The 22,169-nt window shown below is 38.8% G+C and overlaps 1 protein-coding gene and 2 pseudogenes across 1 annotated transcript; all 3 read right to left on the reverse strand.

Moving 5' to 3' along the window:
- Positions 1-4,762: 4,762 nt before the first annotated feature.
- LOC149097569 (octopamine receptor beta-1R-like) lies at positions 4,763-7,713 on the reverse strand. Its single transcript, XM_089279027.1, has one exon. The coding sequence runs from the start codon at positions 7,476-7,478 to the stop codon at positions 6,567-6,569; it is 912 nt and encodes a 303-aa protein (XP_089135153.1). The 5' UTR covers positions 7,479-7,713; the 3' UTR covers positions 4,763-6,566.
- A 6,364-nt stretch (positions 7,714-14,077) lies between these two features.
- Positions 14,078-16,174, reverse strand: LOC149097570 (melanocortin receptor 3-like; annotated as a pseudogene).
- Positions 15,367-18,421, reverse strand: LOC149097571 (melanocyte-stimulating hormone receptor-like; annotated as a pseudogene).
- Between the last annotated feature and the right edge of the window lie 3,748 nt (positions 18,422-22,169).

Here is a 22,169-nt window from a genome sequence, read left to right on the forward strand (position 1 = left end):
CTTTTTTTTTTATATAGGCATTGCGATTTCTGTTATTAAATCTACAACTTCAGTTGTTCATGCTTTAGCGTGCTTTATCGAGTTATGAAGAGCTCTGGAGTTGGATGGGTGGAAAGAAGTGTAAGAGTTTATCAAGGCGAGAGCATCTCTGATTCCTTGACGGTGGAGATGTACATCAAAAGCCGCGCGCTCGGAAAAAGATCAGATGAAGCTGTTTATGCACGATATTGCGCGGTTCTGCTGGCTCTATTATAAACGTGATTCGTTCATATCATTATTTGTTTAGACCTTGAGCTGTTTATCGCGACAAAACAGGCGTTTCTAGCAACAATGCGACGGCGACAGGTCCCTCCCTACCCAAAGTAAAAATAAGTAGGTCCCAGTCTCTTGCGAGCAATCCAACTCAAGATGACGTCGTTCTGTTTACTTCATGTTTCTTTTTAAATTCTCGTTCTGTTAGATTGGCCGAAGAGGGGTTCTGAATTTTGTTTTGGACCACTTTAGTCAACTGCATATATTTAACACTGGACAAACCCAATGCGAAATCCAGGAGCGGCTTAAACAGCAGATTGCTTGCGTCGTGTCGTGCTGTATATGACATCGAGTGGTAGGAGAAATGGAGATGATGTAGTATCTTGGTGTTTGAATGAACCAAAAAGATTATTGCTGTTTGTGATAGAGGGAAGGTAAGAGTGTTTGGTTTTGGCATCCGATTATTGCAGAAGTTTTAGTTGTGCGTTCTGCGGGAAACTGAAAGACTGACTTGTGCTTATTTCTCATATCTCTGGTTTTTTACAAGAAGTTCTATGTCCAATTATATCAGATACAAAACACGAACTTCGTTCGCTAAATTTTACAGTTTTTGCTGGATGTCAAATTTGGGTCAAATTTACCAGAAAAACTAGGACCTGAGGGGGTGATGGAGATTGGATCTCATGTCTCCTATACCAAAACGCTTGAAGAGTAAACTTTAGTATATTTATCCATAAGTCAACCTAACCTATCTGTGATCTTAGTATGGAATAATTTGGCCGACCCCCATCTTTCAGCTTTTTCAGATTTTGCCCCGTTTTCTCAGACAGTGACTCTTAAATTTATGGTCAGGTCATGAATAGGGTAGGGAATATCGAAGATTTTTGTCATAAATAGGGTAAGGGTTTTGGGAAGCTGGCCACGCACCCCCGCCCAATTTTTCTGGGAATACCCCCCCCCCCCCGCCCCACCCGAGCGAGGAATTGGTGATATTCTAACCTACAAGTAGGGACAATGAAAACTTACGTTCATGGTACATTGTTAATGGTGTCTTGAACGCTTTCCTAACTATTAGCTGTATTAGCGCCATCATCTTGAACAGTATCACAATCCAGGCGTTAAGAAAAATCTCATCGTTACCAAAGCTTCTGAAAGCATTGCTTCTGAATCATACGCGCGATTACAGCAGATCATGGAAGCACAGGAGGAGGATCCTGTCTGCAGGCAGATCCTTGCATACGGCGGCTGCGCCCGCGGTACGAGCGGCAGTCAAAACTTGGTTGTCCTACCGAAACGACACGATAATAGCCTTTTTCTTCGAAGCTGACAAAAATGAAGACAAAGCTTAAGTTGCTTTGGCCTCTTCTAATGGTTAACTTGAGAATTCCGGGTTTAATTTGTCAAGGAACAGCATATTTTTTTCGAAATAAGACAACTATTATCCTGCCTGGCGACACTCGACGAACTACGGGCGAGTTGCCATGCGGTACGCCGGCGGTCCATGTTTGGCGCCAAATTAGAAGCTTGGTGCCACAAGATGTTTCATATTTTTCAATTTTTACAATCTGATATGGTTTTGGCAATTGTAAATCCCTTTTCGTGAATATTTAATGCCATCTTCAGCGAGAAAAGTTGCCTGATTTCAATGCCTTTCATGTAAACTTACATTGACGTCAGGACAGTAACGTTTTTCCCGCCTACTGAATCCTGATTGGTCAATTCAAATTTCAGGCGCGCCAACCGTATGCAAGGTTCAAAATGTACTTCTGTGAGGGAGGGCCTGACAAGTATTCATTAAACGATGCAATAAAACCCAACTGGTCAAGCAGGGGTGAACTGTCTGTAGTGCAGAACATTCTGCTCAATGCATCCAGGATTGTAATCCCTTCTTCCATGCGTCTTGAGATACTGTATAAGATCCAAAACAGGCCGGGGGTTTAACGATGAATTGACTAATACCAAGGTAGTTGAAAAAAAGTAAAAAGTTTTTAACCGCTTCTTAAATCTAAGCTAAGAACGGCAGCAAAACTACAAAAATGAGGAAGATAACAAAGCCAAAACACCAGATAGACGTAAAATACACCAACTGCAGATTTTCTCAACTTTTTCATTTGCTATTTGGCCATTCAGTGCTACTTGCTGTACCTTTAGAGCTTGAATTTGATTTCTGTGGCACCGTACAGCAAGATAAATCTTGAAATAAAGCGTGGATGTGATTAGGAGGCAAATTACCCCAATAACGCCAATCACCACGTTAGCAATATTCGCGTAGACGAAAAGCAGTGAAACAAATGCACTGAACACCCATATTGAGATCACCACAGCAACAGCCCGCTTGTGAGTCATAAGTTCCTGGTATCTCAGATGAAGGTAAACAGCAAGGAATCTGTCAGTGCTTAAAGCCATGACTCCCAAAAATGAAGCTGCACCAAATAAACAACAAATAACCAGATACGGAAGGCATGCAGCTTCAGACAAATTGTCTCGCTGGAACAACTTTATGAGTAGGTCAATGTAGAAAGGTTCGACAAGTAAGTCAACACCAAGGTCAGAGACAGCAAGACTCAGAAGCAATGTTTTCAGAGGCTTTGGCAACGATGAAGTTTCTCTGAGTGTCTGGACTGTGACGCTGCTCAAGATGATGGCGCTAATAGTTAAGAAAGCGTTCAAGACGCAGCTAACAATGTACTCATGGGCTGGTATAGCAGAAATTCCTCACAAAGTAGGTTTTCCATGAACTTGAATGTTTTCAATCCCTACGGTGCTTTCTTTGTTATATATTTCTTGTGCGCTCGTGGATTATCTGACGCACGCTAAAATTAAAACTGTATTCTCGAACGTTTTTAACTTTATTGAATAAGCATTCATTGGAAAATTTCGTTCTAGATTCACGAGCCATATAATAATATTAAAGAATTGGTTCAAGCTTAGTGTGCGTATATTGAGTTATGAATGCATGCGGGAAGTTTGGAGGGCACGAAAGAAGCGTTAGAGTTGCTCGAGGCATCCGAGAACAACCCTAGCTTCTTGAGTGCTCTCCAAACTTCCCAAGTGCATCCATAACTCGATATATGCACAGCTAAAAGCATGGACCAATTCTTTTATGACATGGCGACAACAACTTGGGCGCTAAAACATGTTTTATTTTTGACTGACTACAAAGTTCTTACAACGTACGGTGGAAAAACAAAGGTCATTAGGATCCTAACACGCCACAACAAGTTGAGCAACGGTTGAACGAAAATGCTTAACCTGGTTTCTAAAATTGCCAGTGAAAAATTCGCTTCTTTGAATTAATTATAATCAAAATCTAGGCAGACAAAGTCAAAATACTCAATGAAAATGTAGACAAACAAAGTCAACCTACTCAAGTTTAAATAAACATCTTAGCTTGGCAAAAGTCAAAGGCCCGAAGTAGTTTGCATCGTTCAGAATAATCTTCACATTGACGAAACGGAAAATTTTGCAGCTAAATTGAAACTGCACACGTCATCTTATATACGCACGGCCGTGCGTACATAGAGATTTCGTTCATGATGGCTCAATAGGAATTAGATAGGACTAGCGCGCGCGCTATGCTATAATACTTGTCCAAACTCTCGTCCCGCGTGCCACACAATTTCCATTTGCTCAGCGGCTCTAAACCCCGGGGGGGGGGGGTACTTGACCCATGTTTGGGTATAGGGGTGCCGCCTAGGGTTTGAAATCCTGACCCTGTTTAGGACAAAAATACGCGAAAACCCTACCCTGTGTAGGACAAAGAGACACGAAGTAACTAGACCTACCAGTACGACCTATTCTGTCAATGCGCGCTAGTTATAATACTGATAAGTGGAAAAAAAAAAATTAACCGACAACAATAGCATTCTTTTCCAGAAAATGATCTGATGTTGATTGATAATGATCTTGTAATGGCCGGTTAACGTCTCTCGGCTCCTAATACCATACCCTGTTAAGTACAGGTTCAGACCCTGTTTAGGACAGAGGCGAGTAAAATTGTATACCCTGTTCAGGACAGCGAGGCCAAAAAACCATACCCTGTCCAGCGGTACGTCCACGTGTAGCCGAAATAAGGGAGTACTCCCTCCGGGCTCTAAACCAGTCAAACCGGGATTCTTCAGTGCACTGCGGTCCTATATTTTGTGTGTGCTCTTAACCTTATATGGCCACTGATGTCATACACGAATAGTAAACAGACTGATTATCAGTAAAAACGCACATGAAAGTTATATTCATGTATATATGCAATCAAAAATAAATTTAAATGTTGGCAAGTCAAAACAGAACAGTACCAGGTTTTCTTTAAAGTCATTTTCTAAAAAAAGCATCTTTGCTAAATAAATTTACGATTGTTACGTCTTAACGGTCCATATTACGACAAATTTATGATCTGTATTGACGGCTACTGACTTCCAACGACACGAAGATGGTTGAACGCGACACGTCAAAATTGTTTTAAATCGTCTGCGGGTCGATAATTCCAAGCTAATCTGCAAAAAACTAGCACGAATTGACATTGAGTGAATTTATTCCTCGTAATACAGACTACCTTCTTTCAATAGTCCGTACAGCTGATCTTTTAATTTGCACCAATAAAAACGTTCTCTTTCAACAGTCTTGCTAAGACCCTTGCAGCAAAATATTCAACTTCCCCTTCAGAATCCTTCCTAAGATTGCGGTGACTGACTATTATACAGTAGTAGTTGGTTTACCAGGCGTTAAAAAAAGAAAAATATAACAAGTGACAGAATCAATTTAACAAATGTCTAAAGGAACTCTATTTAAAAGTTATCGAATCATGTTATTCATCTGGCTCCAGTTGTTCAAAGGGAGAATAGCGTCTATTTTTTTTTTTGGCAACAATTACCCCGGCATCAGATAGCGTTATGCGCACTTTGAACAACAGGACCCTGGTCTCATGCATTCACTCTCCTTATCTAGTGCTTCTTTGGAGATATATATTGCAGGCTGTCCATGATAGTGTGCCGACTGTAGCTCATCTTCCACTGTTAAATAATAGAGTTCAAAGATGAATTTAAAAGGTTAACGTGCTGTGACGAAACCGCGCCACAAAGGTGGGCTCTCTCTAACAAAAAAAACTAAGCATAAACGAACCCGAGAAAACACGCAACAACTACTTAAGTCTACAAGCATTTATTATAACAATTACACTAAAATAACATTGTACTTTAAATAGGGTAACTAACAATAATACAATAAGCTAAATAATCAACCTTAATTTATTTACAAGAATATAATAAACAAGCTAAATACTTCAGTACACTTAATCTATTTACAAGAACATTCCTTTAAAAAAAAATAGGCGTTTCCGTAGTTCAGTTCAGTTCAGTTCACCTTGCGTCTGAAGTCCTTGTCCATGAACTTGACCCCAACAACGTTCCACCAACACATGACACACACAACGAACCAATTCAAACTCCCGTTTATAACTCCCACCTTTCAACTTACTTCTTCCGATTACGTCTTAACTCAGTCCGGTATATTTCAACTTGACTTCTCCGATTTACTCCAGCAGTCCGGTTTACAACGGCCGACTTCGACAGAACTTTACGCTTGTCCTTCGATTGCTTCGACCAGCTATTTAGCACTCACGTTCCCCGGCAAATGGCTCTTTGTCGTGAATTTAGGAATGGTTTAATGATGGCTTCTCAGTAATGAAAATGTGCTTCCCGACGTGTTCCTGCCACTTTCTAGCCTCGCTCGTAACTACACTTCAACCTGCTTCTTCTACAAACAGAAAAACCTCTCAACACGTATCACCCCAAAAACCCTAAATATGTAAACGCAAGGTGTTACAATCAAAGAAAGGAAAAGAAAACTATTGGTCAAGGACCAACCACAAAAGCACCGAACAGAACTGGTTACACAATGAAAGAATACAAATCACATAATCGAGTGCCACGAATAAACACGATTCCAAACAAGCCGTTCCCATGGGATGTAATTAAGCATTCCATGACACCTACACCAAAACTATTGTTACGGAATAAATATGATTCTAAACATGCTGTTCCTATGGGATGTATTTGAGCATTCCATGACACGTGCTAGGCTTATTTGATCTGCAACGTACAAACTTTAAAAGCAGGGTACGAGAGGTTTTCGGTCATTCATATACGGCGATATTTTCATTTTACGTTGATAAATGTTACAGGACTGGACGGTTTAGCTCTGTTTTGTAAACAAAGCCAGAACGCACTTGATTGCGCAGTGGTCTTATCTATCTATACTGGTATACCACAAAATTAACCGACTACCCATAGCGTCTCTACCGTTATTCACTAAATCTTTCTTTAGTTGTGACTTGGAAATATATTTCGCACAATGTCCAAGACAGCGCGTCGAATGTGTCTCATCTTCCAGCAGTAAATAACAGGGTTTAATGACGAATTGAGAAATAACAAGGTCGTCGAAAAACTGACTAAAACTTTTACACCGGGACTAAAGTCAGAGACTACAACGACAGCAAAACTACAGATCTTCGGAAGATAACAAAGCAAGAACACTAGATAGACGTAAAACACACCGACTGCAGATTTTCTCAACCTAGCAGCATTTGCTAGCTGGTCATTCTGTGCCACTTGTAGGGCGTGAACTTGAATTCTGTGGCGCCGCACGGCAAAATAAATCTTGAAATGAAGCATCGCTGAGAAAACGAGGTAAACTACTCCAATAATGGCAATCAACGCGTAAAAAATATTCCGGGAGACCCACAAGTAAAATAACGAAAGAAATGCACTGAACACCCATATTGAGATCACCACAACAACAACTCGCTTGTGAGTCACAAGTTCCTGGTATCTGAGATGGAGGTGCACAGCAAGGAATCTGTCCACGCTTAGTGCCATGACTCCCGAAAAGGAAGCTAAAGAAAATAAATATGAGGAAGAGAGAAACGAGGTGCATGTCGCATCAGTTGAATCGTCTCGCTGTAACCACTTGACGAGTAGCCCAAAGTAGAAAGGTTCGACAAGTAAACCAACACCAAGATCGGAGACAGCAAGATTCAGAAGCAATGGTTTTAGAGGCGTTGGTAACGATGAGGTCTTTCGTAGTGCCTGGATTGTGACGCTGTTCAAGATGATGGCGCTAATAGTTAGGAAAGCGTTCAAGATACAGTTAACGGTGTACCATGAACGTAAGTTTTCATTCTCTCTACTCGCGGGCTGGAATATCACCAATTTCTCACAAAACGGATTTTTCATAATCCTTTATATCCTCAGTTCCTACGCTGCTTTTCTTGCTTTAAATAATCTGTTTGAGTTCACGAATTATCTGATGCACAAGAGATCTGAGAAGCTGCGAACTTGAAACCTTATCAAAGTTCATCAAAATTCTCATAAAGCCGTCATTATAACACCAAATATTCATTTTGGGAAGTTTCAAATTTCCTCTCTTTGTCAAAAAAAACAGGTCTCACAATTCATCTGAAAAATAGAAAAATAAGTTAATTTGAAAAATTTTTCCTGACAAATTTAAGGAGCGGGAAATGGTTAACACGTTTCCGTTTTTACTTTTTTCATCTCGTAGGAATACATTCAATTTTTATCGAAGAAGCATCACCTGCAACCCGGAATCTTAAGTTTGTTTTTTTAGTAAATATGAATAAGATACGACAGGTTCCTGCTGTCAACTGAGCAAATAGTCTGGTCTGCGGTTACGGACTGATTATTAGTAAAAGCACACAACAAAGTTAAGTGCATGTGTATATATATATATATATATATATATATATATATATATATATATATATATATGCAGTTGCATTTTTAAACACTTTCCTAGACGTTTAATAAATTTACATGTTAGCGAGACAAAACGGAACAACACCAGGTTTTTTTGTGTGTGCTCAGTTTTAAAATAGCAGTTTAACTAAGTCGATTCATGATTAAGTCATCTTAACGGTCCATTTTATGTTTTTCGCTGGATCGAGTGCTCGTTGGACCACTCCACATGCTGATGATGTATTTTGCAGCGACTGACTGTCATCATTAGACATAAACGAAGGTCGTTACGCGTATCACCTGCTTACAATACTCAGTCCTTTACTATGCACCAATGGAAACGTTCTTTAATAAAATAGCTTGCTAAGAAGCTTGCAGCAAAGAGTTCAACTTCCGCTTCAGAATCCTCCTTAAGATTGCGGAGACCGACTAATATATGGCACTGTTGGGTTTAATAGAGGTTAAAATAAGAAAAATATAACAACTAACAATACCAATTTAGCAAATGCATTCAAGCAACTCTGTTAAAAGGTTCAAGAAAACTTGCAATTTATATATATCTGGCCCCAGTTATTCAAAGGGTGGATAGCGTAGTTTGGTTTGGCAACACTTATCCATCAGATAGCGTTAACTGTACTTTGAACAACTACACTCTGGTCCCGTGCATCTACTCGACTCATTCAGTTTTAATTTGGAGATATATTCGCAGTATGTGTCTTATCTTCCAGCGTTGTATAACTGGGTTCCAAGCCCGGTAGTTCAAAGATGAATTAAAAAGGTTTTCATACCAGCCACATTAAAGTTTTGAGAATTTAAGGTGGCTCTGAACCCTATGTACAGATTTTGTTTTAAAACGTTGCCAAAAGTTGCGTCTTATCATGCTTATTAAAATTTGATATTAAATATAAAAAAAAATTCACCGTGCCGTTTTGAATTATAAGTCCTTAAAGCTGCAACCAAGGGCGTTTTTAGCGGGTAATACTGTTGCTATGGTAACCTATTGTATCACGAAAATGATAACAACGTGTTCATCAATGATTGAGCAGTTTTTTGATACCTTGATTGTAGCATCAAGTGATAAAGAGTGGTTATAACGACCCGTCAAAACCGAAGACCGGTGTCAAGGATCCTAAGATGTAAGGATCTTTTAAAGATGATCAAAGGATCTTAAGAAGGACAGAGTTGAGTCTCCATGTTTTGAAAATACCCAGATTATAGACGCGAAACTTTAAACTTCATGTTGGATTTGTTTTCAGATGACCTTACCACAGCTGGATTTCCAAGGTAAGTCTTTCAGCCTTAAGGGACACAAGAGGTGTTTCAAAGGTAAAGCATTTCTTTAAAATGTCAAGCAAACAACTGTCCCTGTTTTGTATATTTTTATTTTCTGCGTCGGGCAAGAGAGGATGAGGGGAAAAGAGTTAACCCACATACTCAACTTATTTTTAGACATTGTACCCAGGTCTTTCACGAATGTTACCACCCGTGTAGTGTGGATGTTTTTGTGGAGGATGGAAACGAGTGTAAAGCCGATTACGCTGTCCGCACGAGCAGCAGGATTGATTATTTCTAGGTCCTTCTGGGATGTTCGAAACCGAAGGAAGATCTAAAAATAACTCGAGAGGGATTACAAGGGGAATAAATCTTATGATGACGATTTATTCTCTCGCTTCATCCTTTTTAACCGTACGGCGGCACAGAAATCAGATTCATGCCTTGCAAGCACATGGCGAAATAGCAAAAGCTGCCAGGCTACGAAAATCTGCAGTCAGAACAGTTTGCATATACTTACATCTTTAAAAATGATATTTGCCGAACTTTTGTAGTTTTGCCGTTATGGCAATCTCTGAATTTAGTACTGGTGTGAAAGTTTTTGTCATTTATGTTATTTATTGCTGGAAGATGAGACACATTCGACATGCTGTCATGGACATACTGCGAAATGTCCTTCCAAGTCACAGCTGAGTAAAGGCGTCACATTCGAATTTGAGTCTGTTGGCCGTTTTGACTGGGGAATGTTTTTCTTGGAAACTGGCTTGAAAAACATGATAATGAACACATATGTTGTTTAACTTTGCCGTGTACTAACGTTCGAAATTCTGCTAGTTACGAAAGCTAGAATAAGATTTGAGTTAAATGTAGATGTATCATGAATTAGCTCGCCAGTGATGTCCTAAAAGAGCCACACAATAAACATTGTTTTAGAGCCACACGATAAACATTGCATTGAACATGTAAAAAGTTGCATGGCTGTGATAGGAGAATGTTGGTTTTGCTGTTTTAGAAATTTATAGCGTCGCCTTCAGCAAACTCCTGTGAACTCAAGGATTTAAATAAAAAAAGCCATTTCTTACTCGTCGTGTTTTAATTCATAATTTATAATTTAATAATATAATTATAATTTATAATGTGAAAAAGTCCGTCAACGTTCATGTCAATGGTTTGCAGGTGATTTTCTCCAGGGGGCGGTAAGATGAGAGACCCTGGGAACGAGGTTGGATTTTTCTATTTCTTAGACTGCACAGACCACAGCACCTACACAACATTGAATGGAATTGGGGACCCGGGGGTATCAGAGAATTTTTGAAAGACAAACCCACTACGTGATCCAGCGCGTAATGCTTTTGTTCATGAAAAAGAACTCAATTGTAAGTCCATCATTTAACATTTATTAAAGCACGATTTTACTAGTGCAAATTATAAGACTGGCTGCCACAAGCAGGTGATCTAGACAACGAGGAATAAATTCACTCACGTTCCGTTTCATTTATCGAACAACGAACGTAATAAGACAATTTTGAAGAGTTGTGTTCATCCGCCTTCGTATACAACTGTATTACATTTTTGGCATTTTTGTAACCTGCACTACTAAATAAAATGACGATGATGATGATGACGACGATGATGATGATGATGACGATGACGATGACGATGATGATGATGATGATGACGATGACGATGACGATGACGATGATGATGATGATGACGATGACGATGATGATGATGACGATAAATAGCTGTAACAACAGGGGCTTTGATAATTCAGATGACAAAGCAGACTTCTTGATGCATTCGTGTAATCGAATGTCGATTTCGCCGCCATGGCGGCGCTTATTGGAAGGGGCGCTTAATGGAATATGGGCACTTCTTATGAAACGGCACTCGCGATCGAGGGGAGCGCTTATTTGAGAAAGGACGCTTAATAGAAGGACGGCGTGAAATCGATTCATAAACTTTCCATTGAACAGGTTTTCATGGCCTATTGTATGGGACAACGTTGGCCTTCCTCTTTTGGTGTTCTTTTTTTTTAGAAATTTATTGCGCTTGCGCACTAAGCCCACATCGCCACCTATAATTTGATGGATTGGCTTGAAATGAAGGAGAAGATATTGATTTAACAAAACCATTTTGACTCATTCGGCAGTTGGAACCTGACTCACCATATTCCAATTTATAAACGAAAAAATTAAAGATTGGTGACATTTATGATGAAGGTTTGCAGATGGATGAAGGCACACTCATCGGCAAAAATACATTTCAAACCGAAATCGACGGAAATTTAGGGTTACATGTGATGAGAAGAGCAAAAACAGCCAATATATCAACGATTTCCTGTTTCTTTTTGTGTCAGGCTTAACGTTTAATGAACAAAGCTAATTTTTCTCGTGAAATGTCCGATATCAGGTTTTGACAGGCATTTTCTCTTGTGATGACGGCTTTATGATAATTAGGATGAAATTTAAGGTGGCTGTTAACAGTTTGAAGCCCTTACTAGCAATTATACTTTCACGTTTCAGTATTACCACTCTTTATCAAGAGATGCTGCAATATAGGTATCACGTCATCGACCAATCATTGTTGAACAATATGTGGTAACCTTAATGGCGTAATAGGTTACCATAACAATAATACGGCCTGTTAAAACACCCTCAATTTTAGCTTTAAGTGCCTATAATTCAAAAACGGCTCTGTGACTGAAAAAGTTTTATAATTAACAAATTTTGCAACCCCTATACTATTGAACTCATCTTTAAACCTACAATGTACCGCTGTAAGATGACACATTCGAAGCGCTGTCACAGACATACTGCGAGATATATTATGTATGCCCTGCTACTCTTTAATAAAAATATATATTTTAATATCATTATATTGATATTATAATTTGCAAAAGGATATGATCAACGATTTCCTTCTCCTTAGATGTGTAGGGCAAGAAAAAGTTCACTTTTCAGATGACATGTAAGACATCTGGTTTAAACAAAGACAGAGAATTAAAAAATCCCGAAATAGATATTTTGTCTCAATTACAATGACCGCGTTATTATAAAAATTTCGACGAACTTTAATGACGCATTAACTTAACGGCTTTTAAACCTTATCAGTCAAAAATTATTCAATAGTTAAATAGATTCTGTCCACAGCGGTTCTTCTTATTGGATGGTATTTTATATTTATGGAAACATAAAGAAAATTGTTTATTAAGATAACCTACGTGCAGGTATCTTCGGAATAAAAGGAATAAAAGAACGACATACAGATTTCATTTCTGGGTGTAAATTTTGGAGCTTGACAATAAAGTCTGATATCACACTGATAACTTCTTGCAGAAATTTTATTAGCATCGAACATACGGCTAGTGCTGTTTTTTGTTGTTTTTTGGCTAGTTTTGCCCTTAAGAGAAAAGAAGAATTTTATACGGTTTACTTAAAAAAATGTAATTATATCATATTTACAAATTTTCAACAAACAAAATTATATTCTTTTCAAAATCTCAGTCTCGTGTTTATTCTTAAATTATTTTTATAAAACAAATATATATATATATATATATATATATATATATATATATATATATATATATATATATATATATATAAAAGAGTTTTAACTTTTCACCACCAAAGCCACGTCGATAAAAAGTACAAGCGATCGCTACTCAAGACCATGTTATATCGTGCGTTTCACCTGTCGTCCACATGGAAGTCTTTCAACTCTGAATGTGATCATCTCAAGATGACGCTTACTAACCTCAAGTACCCTGACAACTTCATCAATTTCACCGTCGCTATCTCTTACTTTGTCACCTCAGTGGGGACTGAAAACCCTGGAGTGCAAGCTCGATTATTCACTAACGAAAATGCGGTTCATTGAGTGGTTTTGCCTTTTAAAGGTCAAAAGTCAGCTGACGCATTGAAAAGGCAATTGTCAGATCTGAGCAGCAAAATTGATCACACTCTTCAACCTGGCGTTCAAGAGTCGCAAAATATGTGAAGACCTAAAGATGTGTGAGCCCAAACTACCTATAATTAGCCAACAATGCGTTGTGTATAATTATCAATATGATCTGTGTGATGCAGAATATGTCGGCTACACCAGCCGACACTTATTTCAACGTATTGCAATCGGCAAGCACTTAAAGAACAACCACGGTCTGGAAACCATCGGCGACCTTACCAACAGCTTTTCCGTTTCGAAGAGCTGCAACGGAAAACTGGACTGTTTGATTTAAGGAAGAATAGCGGATGGCACATTAAGTAAAAGCCCCTTAAAGGGCACCACTATGAAAGCGAGAGGATGCTGTATCAGAGTTCTCACATTAATTATAGGAACCTTGAAAGGTGTGATATATATTCTCAATCGAAATTAAAACTAACGAGAAAAAAGAGAAATAAAATCGTAAAAATATGTGCTAATTAAGATCAGATATCCAAACACCGTCAAGGTCACGATTATCTTTAGAGACTGGCAACAGTTTCCAGCTTTTTTCTAACAGCTATACTTTGAAGGATGAATACTACCACTGTTTAACAAGTGATGCTGCAATAATGGTATCACACAAATGCCCAATCATTGGTAAACAAGTTGCAGTTATCTATTTTATATAACACATTACCATAGCAACAATATGACCTGCTATAAAGACCCTTAATTTTAGCTTTAGGCGCTTATAACTCAAAAACGAGCTCGGTGACCCCCATTTTTTATTATCGAATTGTGATAAGCATGATGAGATGAAACTTTTTGCAAAGTTTAAAAACATTCTGCAGTGTGGGTTCAGAGCCACCTTAAATTTGTTCTTAGTTGTCACTTGACAATACATGTCGCAGTATGTCCAGGACAGCGTTTCGAATGTGTCTCATCTCCCAGCAGTGAATAACAGAGGTTAACGATGAATTGAGTAATACCAAGGTGGTTGAAAAAAAGTAAAAGGTTTTTACACCGCTGCTTAAATCTAAGCTAAAAACGGCAGCAAAACTACAAAAATGGGGAAGATAACAAAGCCAAAACACCAGATAGACGTAAAACACACCGACCGCAGATTTTCTCTGCCTAGTAGCATTTGCTTTGTGGCCATTCTGTGCTAGTTGCTGTACTTGTAGCGCTTGAATTTAATTTCTGGGGGCCGCACACCTTTATAAATCTTAAAATAAAGCGTGGATGTGATTAGCAGGCAAACTGCCCCAATAACGCCAATCACCACGTTAGCAATATTCGCGTAGACAAAAGCAGTGAAACAAATGCACTGAACACCCATATTGAGATCACTACAGTAACAGCCCGCTTGTGAATCATAAGTTCCTGGTATCTCAGATGAAGGTACACAGCAAAGAATCTGTCAGTGCTTAAAGCCATGACTCCCAAAAATGAAGCTGCACCAAATAAACAACAAATAACCAGATACGGAAGGCATGCAGCTTCAGAGAAATTGTCTCGCTGGAACAACTTTATGAGTAGGTCAATGTAGAAAGGTTCGACAAGTAAGTCAACACCAAGGTCAGAGACAGCAAGACTCAGAAGCAATGTTTTCAGAGGCTTTGGCAACGATGAAGTTTCTCTGAGTGCCTGGACTGTGACGCTGTTCAAGATGATGGCGCTAATAGTTAAGGAAACGTTCAAGACACAGTTAACAATGTACTCATGGGCTGGTATAGCAGAAATTCCTCACGAAGTAGGTTTTCCATGAACTTGAATGTTTTCAATCCCTACGGTGCTTTCTTTGTTATATATTTCTTGTGTGCTCGTGGATTATCTGACGCACGCTAAAATTAAAACTGTACTCTCGAACGTTTTTAACTTTATTGAATAAGCATTCATTGGAAAATTTCGTTCCAAATTCACGAGCCATATAATAATATTAAAGAACTGATTCAAGCTTAGTGTGCGTATATTGAGTCATGGATACACGCGGGAACTTTGGAGGGCACGAAAGAAGCGTTAGAGTTGCTCGAGGCATCCGAGAGCAACTCTAGCTTCTTGAGTGCTCTCGAACCTTCCCAAGCGCATCCATAACTCGATATACGCACAGCTAAAAGCATGAACTAATTCTTTTATAACATGGCGACAACAACTTCGGCGCTAAAACATGTTTTATTTTTGATTGACTACAAAGTTCTTACAATGCACGGTGAGGGAAACAAAGGTCATTAGGATCCTAACACGCCACAATAAGTTGACCAACGGTTGAACGAAAACGCTTAACCTGGTTTCTAAAATTGCCAGTGAAAAATTCGCTTCCTTGCATTGATTATAATGAAAATCTAGGCAGACAAAGTCAAAATACTCAATGAAAATGTAGACAAACAAAGTCATCCTACTCAAGTTTAAATAAACATCTTAGCTTGGCAAAAGTCAAAGGCTCGAAGTAGTTTGGACCGTTCAGAATATCTTCACATTGACGAAACTTAAACAAAAGGAACTTGCACTAAACTCGACGGAAATTTTGCAGCTAAATTGAAACTGCACACGTCATCTTATATACACACGGCCTTGCGTACATAGAGATTTCGTTCATGATGGCTCAATATAGGAATTAGATCAGACTAGTGCGCTATCTTATAATACTTATTGTCCAAACTCTCGTCCCACCCTACCCTGTGTAGGACAAAGAGACACGAAGTAACTAGACCTACCGGTACGACCTATTCTGTCAATGCGCGCTAGTTATAATACTGATAAGTGGGAAAAAAAAATTAACCGACAACAATAGCATTCTTTTCCAGAAAATGATCTGATGTTGACTGATAATGACCTTGTAATGGCCGGTTAACGCCTCTCGGCTCCTAATACCATACCCTGTTAAGGACAGGTTCAGACCCTGTTTAGGACAGAGGCGAGTAAAATTGTATACCCTGTTCAGGACAGCGAGGCCAAAAAACCATCCTGTCCAGCGGCATGTCCCCGTATAGCCGAAATAAGGGAGTACTCCCCCGGGCTCTAAACCAGTCAAACCGGGATTCTTCAGTGCACTGCGGTCCTATATTTTGCCTGTTCTCTTAACCTTATATGGCTACTGATGTCATACACGAATAGTAAACAGACTGATTATCAGTAAAAACCCACATGAAAGTTATATTCATGTATATATGCAATCAAAAATAAATTTAAATGTTGGCAAGTCAAAACAGAACAGTACCAGGTTTTCTTTTAAGTCATTTTCTGAAAAAAGCATCTTTGCTAAATAAATTCACAATTGTTACGTCTTAACGGTCCATATTACGACAAATTTATGATCTGTATTAACGGGTACTGACTTCCATCGACACGAAGATGGTTGAACGCGACACGTCAAAATTGTTTTAAATCGTCTGCGGGTCGATAATTCCAAGCTAATCTGCAAAAAACTAGCACGAATTGACATTGAGTGAATTTATTCCTCGTAATACAGACTACCTTCTTTCAATAGTCCGTACCAACTGATCTTTTAATTTGCACCAATAAAAACGTTCTCTTTCAACAGTCTTGCTAAGACCCTTGCAGCAAAATATTCAACTTCCGCTTCAGAATCCTCTCTAAGATTGCGGTGACTGACTATTATATAGTAGTAGTTGGTTTACCAGGCGTTAAAATAAGAAAATTATAACAAGTGACAGAATCAATTTAACAAATGCCTCAAGGAACTCTATTAAAAAGTTATCGAATCATGTTATTCATCCGGCCCCAGTTGTTCAAAGGGGGAACAGCGTATATTTTTGGGGGGGCAACAATTACCCCGGCATCAGATAGCGTTATCTGCACTTTGAACAACAGGACCCTGGTCTCATGCATTCACTCTCCTTATCCAGTGCTTCTTTGGAGATATATTTTGCAGGCTGTCCATGATAGTGTGCCGACTGTAGCTCATCTTCCACTGTTAATTAATAGAGTTCAAAGATGAATTTAAAAGGTTAACGTGCTAAGCTTATTTGATCTGCAACGTACAAACTTTAAAACTTTAAAAGCCGGGTCATTCATATACGGCGATATTTTCATTTTACGTTGATTAATGTTACAGGACTGGGCGGTTTAGCTCTGTTTTGTAAACAAAGCCAGAACGCGCTTGATTGCGCAGTGGTCTTATCTATCTATACTGGTATACCACAAAATTAACCGACTACCCCTAGTTTCTCTACCGTTATTCACTAAATCTTTCTTTAGTTGTGACCTGGAAATATATTTCGCACAACGTCCAAGACAGCTCTTCGAATGTGTCTCATCCTCCAGCAGTAAATAACAGGGTTTAAGGACGAATTGAGAAATAACAAGGTCGTCGCAGCACTGGAAAAAACTGTTACACCGGGACTAAAGTCAGAGATTACAACGACAGCTAAACTACAAATCTTCGGAAGATAACAAAGCAAAAACACTAGATAGACGTAAAATACAGCGACTGCAGATTTTCTCAACCTAGCAGCATTTGCTAGCTGGTCATTCTGTGCCACTTGCTGGGCTTGAACTTGATATCTGTGGCGTCGCACGGCAAAATAAATCTTGGAATAAAACATCGCTGAGAAAACGAGGTAAACTACTCCAATAATGGCAACCAACATGTAAAAAATATTCCGGGAGACCCACAAGTGAAATAACGAAAGAAATGCACTGAACACCCATATTGAGATCACCACAGCAACAACTCGCTTGTGAGTCACAAGTTCCTGGTATCTGAGGTGGAGATGAATAGCAAGGAATCTGTCAGTGCTTAAAGCCATCACTCCCGACAAGGAAGCTGCAGAGAATAGATATAAGGTAGATAGAAACGAGACGCATGTCACATCAGTTGAATCGGCTCGCTGTAACCACTTGACGAGTAGCCCAAAGTAGAAAGGTTCGAGAAGTAAACCAACACCAAGATCGGAGACAGCAAGATTCAGAAGCAATACTTTCAGAGGCTTTGGTAACAATGAAGTGTTATTTAGCGCCTGGATTGTGACGCCGTTCAAGATGATGGCGGTAATAGTTAGTATAGCGTTCAAGACACAGTTAACAGTGTACCACGATCGTAAGTTTTCATTGTCCCTACTCGCGGGCTGGAATATCACCAATTCCTCACAAACTGGATTTTTCATAATCCTTTATATCCTCATCGGTTCCTGCGGTGCTTTTCTTGTATTAAATCATCTCTGTAAGTTCACGGATTATCTGACGCACGAGAGAAGTGAGAAGCAGCAAACTTGAAACCTTATCAGAGTTCATAAAAACACCAAATATTCATTTTAGGAAGTTTCAAGTTTCCTCTCTTTGTCTAAAACACATGTCTCACAGTTCATCTAAAAATAAGTTCAATTTAACAAACTTTTCCTGACACATATAAGGAGCGGGATATCGTTGACACGTTTCCGTATTTACTCTTTTCATCTCGTAGGAATAAAATTCAATCGACTTGTGTGTGCAAATGAATTTTTATTGAAGAAACATCACCTGCAAACCGGACTCTTAAATTTGTTTTTCTTTTTTTTGTAAACGAGAATAAAATGCGACAGGTTCCTACTGTCAACTGAGCAAATAGTTTGGTCTGCGGTTACGGACTGATTATCACTCAGTAAAAGCACACAACAAAGTTAAATGCATGTATATATGCAATTGCATTTCCAAACACTTTGCTACACGTTTAGTAAATTTACATGTTAGAGAGACAAAACGGAACAACACCAGGTTTTTTTTGTGTGCTCAGTTTTGAAATAGCAGTTCAACTAAATAGATTCATCACCGATTAAATCATCTTAACGGTCCAATTTATGTAATTCGTTAGATCGTGTGCTCCTTGGACCACTCGACATGTTAGTGATGTATTTTACAGCGACTGAGTGTCACCATTAGACATAAACGAAGGTCGTTACGCGTATCACCTGCTTACAAGACTCAGTCCTTTAATATCCACCAATGGAAACGTTCTTTGATAAAATTGTTTGCTAAGACGCTTGCAGCGAGGCATTCAACTTCCGCTTCAGAATCCTCCCTAAGATTGCGGAGACGGACTAATATCACTGGAAAAGTTGAAAATTTCCATGCACATGTCAATTTTAATTTACAGTATGTAAATCTTGATTTACATTCTTTGTAAATTACAATTTACATGTTAGGGTTTTGTAAAATAAAATTACAGGAAATTTACAGCTTTTAGTACAGCATGTAAATGTTCTGTAAATAGTGATTTACATTGTCTTTGTCGACAATGATCATTTGAAGAACAGGTAAAAACCTGTAAAATATTTTACGCACTTTTACAGTATCTCCCTTTGTAAAAAACATGTAAATTGCTTTGCTAAACCATGTGAGAAACGTGTAAATAATTCAACCGAATGCTCTAAAAAGTCTGGAAATGTTATGTTTGTAACCCTGTAAAAATCATGTAAATGAAAAAAGGGGGTCTGTAAGAAGCATGTAAAAACCATGTAAATGAAAAAAGGGGGCCTGTAAGAAACATGTAAAAACCATGTAAATGAAAAAAAGGGGGCCTGTAAGAAACATGTAAAAACCATGTAAATGAAAAAAAGGGGGCCTGTAAGAAACATGTAAAAACAATGTAAATGAAAGAAAGGGAGCCTGTAAGAAACATGTAAAAACCATGTAAATGGAAAACCTAGAAGTTGCACGGGTGCGGTGGGGGGCTGTAAATAGCCTGTTAAAACATGTTAATTAAAAAGGGGGACCTTGCAAAGGCTGTGAAAACAATTTAAATGAGATAATGGGGGCTTTTCGAAAAACTGTAAAGATCACGTTAATGTAAAATAGAGACCCTTAGGAAAAAAGATCTAAATTTCAGAGAAGGCCTGCTTAAATCCTGCAAAAACCATGTAATGGAAAAGTGGGCTTATTTAATATAACTCTGGTGTAACGGTTCAACTAACGGAGACTGTTCAAATGATGTAAATTCCAAGTTAGCGAGAGGTTCGCGATCCTCTTGTAAACGGTTGGTTGGATTTTGCAAAGAAATAAGTGAAAAGTTACCTCGCCCAGGGTAAACTTGGGGGAAGGAGGGGGGCGGGGGGAGAGGAAGGGTTGTCTCGGGTAACCGAGAACATATAAATGGGACCTTTTGAAGGCGCATAAAGTTAAAATGTAACACCGCCGTAAAGCTCCGTAAACCTACCGTGAAGCCTCCATTAAGGTGCCTTTTACGTTGAAGCATTTGAACTTCTCTAAAGTCCAAGTGTGTGTAATAGTGTGCTTTAAATTGATGTTGGTTTAGAAGGTATGCACCAAACTAAATCGCTGCATTGATCGACACCGCATTAAGCTGTCTTCTTGTGAACTTTCTGCGCACCCACAACGACAAAATAAAACTAGAATTGTTACTGCACATGCAGGCGTCCCAAGCTTGCGTCTCTAGAAAAGAGAAAAAGTAGTTCTCGGACACGTACGTGTTTATTTATGAAGGTCCATGAAAGCGTCACGTGTTGTGTGAGTTCAAGACGGAAAGAGCCCTGGTGACCGAGTTTGAACTTACGCGGAGTTAGGTTAGGCAGGGAACCGACAGGGGCACCCAACGACCGTTTTCTCTCGAATACTTTTGAACGCTGTTTTAGGCTATCTGGAGTACTTTCAAAGCTCTGTAGGTTAATTTTAGGTTGCGCTAAAAAAGATTTATTTGTTCGGTTATTCTAGAGGAACTTGAGTATTCTCGAACTTATTAGGGCTTTTTTGTCCATTTCCCGAAAACGTTAGGTCTTATCGCCTTTCCGAAAATGATAGCTGACTTTTTTTCGGTACCCAAAATGACATTTTTTAACAATCCGGAAACAACAGACATTAAATTTCTCATATCAAGAAAGTTCGAGGTCACAATTGTGCCCCTGAACCGTTGAGAATGAACGAAATATCATCGATTTAGAGCGTTAAATATAGCAGCCTTGTGAGTGCCCGATCTCCAACAAGCAGGAATCAGCGGTCTTCATGTTAGGTACCAGGTTATCTCGGTTCTCCCGCCATGTTGGGCAGTTCTTTGGAACTTGTATCGAACTCGAGCTCTGTTTTAGCGGGCCAAAATCCACTCTACCTTCGCTTCGTCACCGTGCACGGTTTCAAGGCAAAGTTTTCCGTTACCCAGAAGCTGAAGATAGCGATTACAGGCAACAACAACAAAGTAACGTCAAGATGCATTTCGTTTTGCCTTTGGTTGTGACTGTGTCATTATCAACGAGAAGTTACATTGCTTGTGTAATCGACTTTGGTGATGTTTACTTGCCGTGTATAAAGAGCTTTATGATCTGTTATTATCTGTTCTCGATAAAAGAGGAAGAGCATGCGACATTTGTTATTGGCTTATATGCACCTTATGATTCCTTCTGATGAATGCTCTTGTAAGGTTATGTTGCCCTCTGATGTGAATGCTAGTAAGCTAAAATGTAATGTGCCATTTTCAGCAGAGAAATTTCTCTTATGCTAGTGCAAATATTCTGAAGTTACTCAGGTGTCTACAGTTGTACCTACATGCAAGTTACAATATGTTGGTATACATAACTGTACATGTACATGGACATTGCACTCACTGGTACTGATAGTAAGTTAAATGTTGTGGAATTTCCCTTCACAAAAAAAAAAAAAGCAAACAAACAAACTAAGATACTTTATAAAGAGGTATACATGTACCTCAAACTGTCATGAAAACTACACAGGACTTGAAAAAAAAAGAGGAGTAACTTGCCCAGGCAGGAAAATCTACTTGTCTTGGATGACACAGTATAGTCAATCGATTATTCGATAACAATCAATAGAGATTAGTCAATGATATCAGAAATCAATAAAAGGATTCATCATGAGTAATCGATTGTGATCAAATTTTCAATAAGCATTATCGATTTTGCTGATACTAGCTTATCGTTTAAGCAACATTTAATAAGAAAGAAATGAACAAAAGATATAAAGTGAAATATGAAATTGTGAATACAATTGCAGAAAAACATAACATTATAT

The sequence above is a fragment of the Orbicella faveolata genome, unplaced genomic scaffold (assembly GCF_042242905.1).
Source record: "Orbicella faveolata isolate gen_17 unplaced genomic scaffold, um_ofav_v1 contig_47, whole genome shotgun sequence".
NCBI lineage: Eukaryota > Metazoa > Cnidaria > Anthozoa > Scleractinia > Merulinidae > Orbicella > Orbicella faveolata.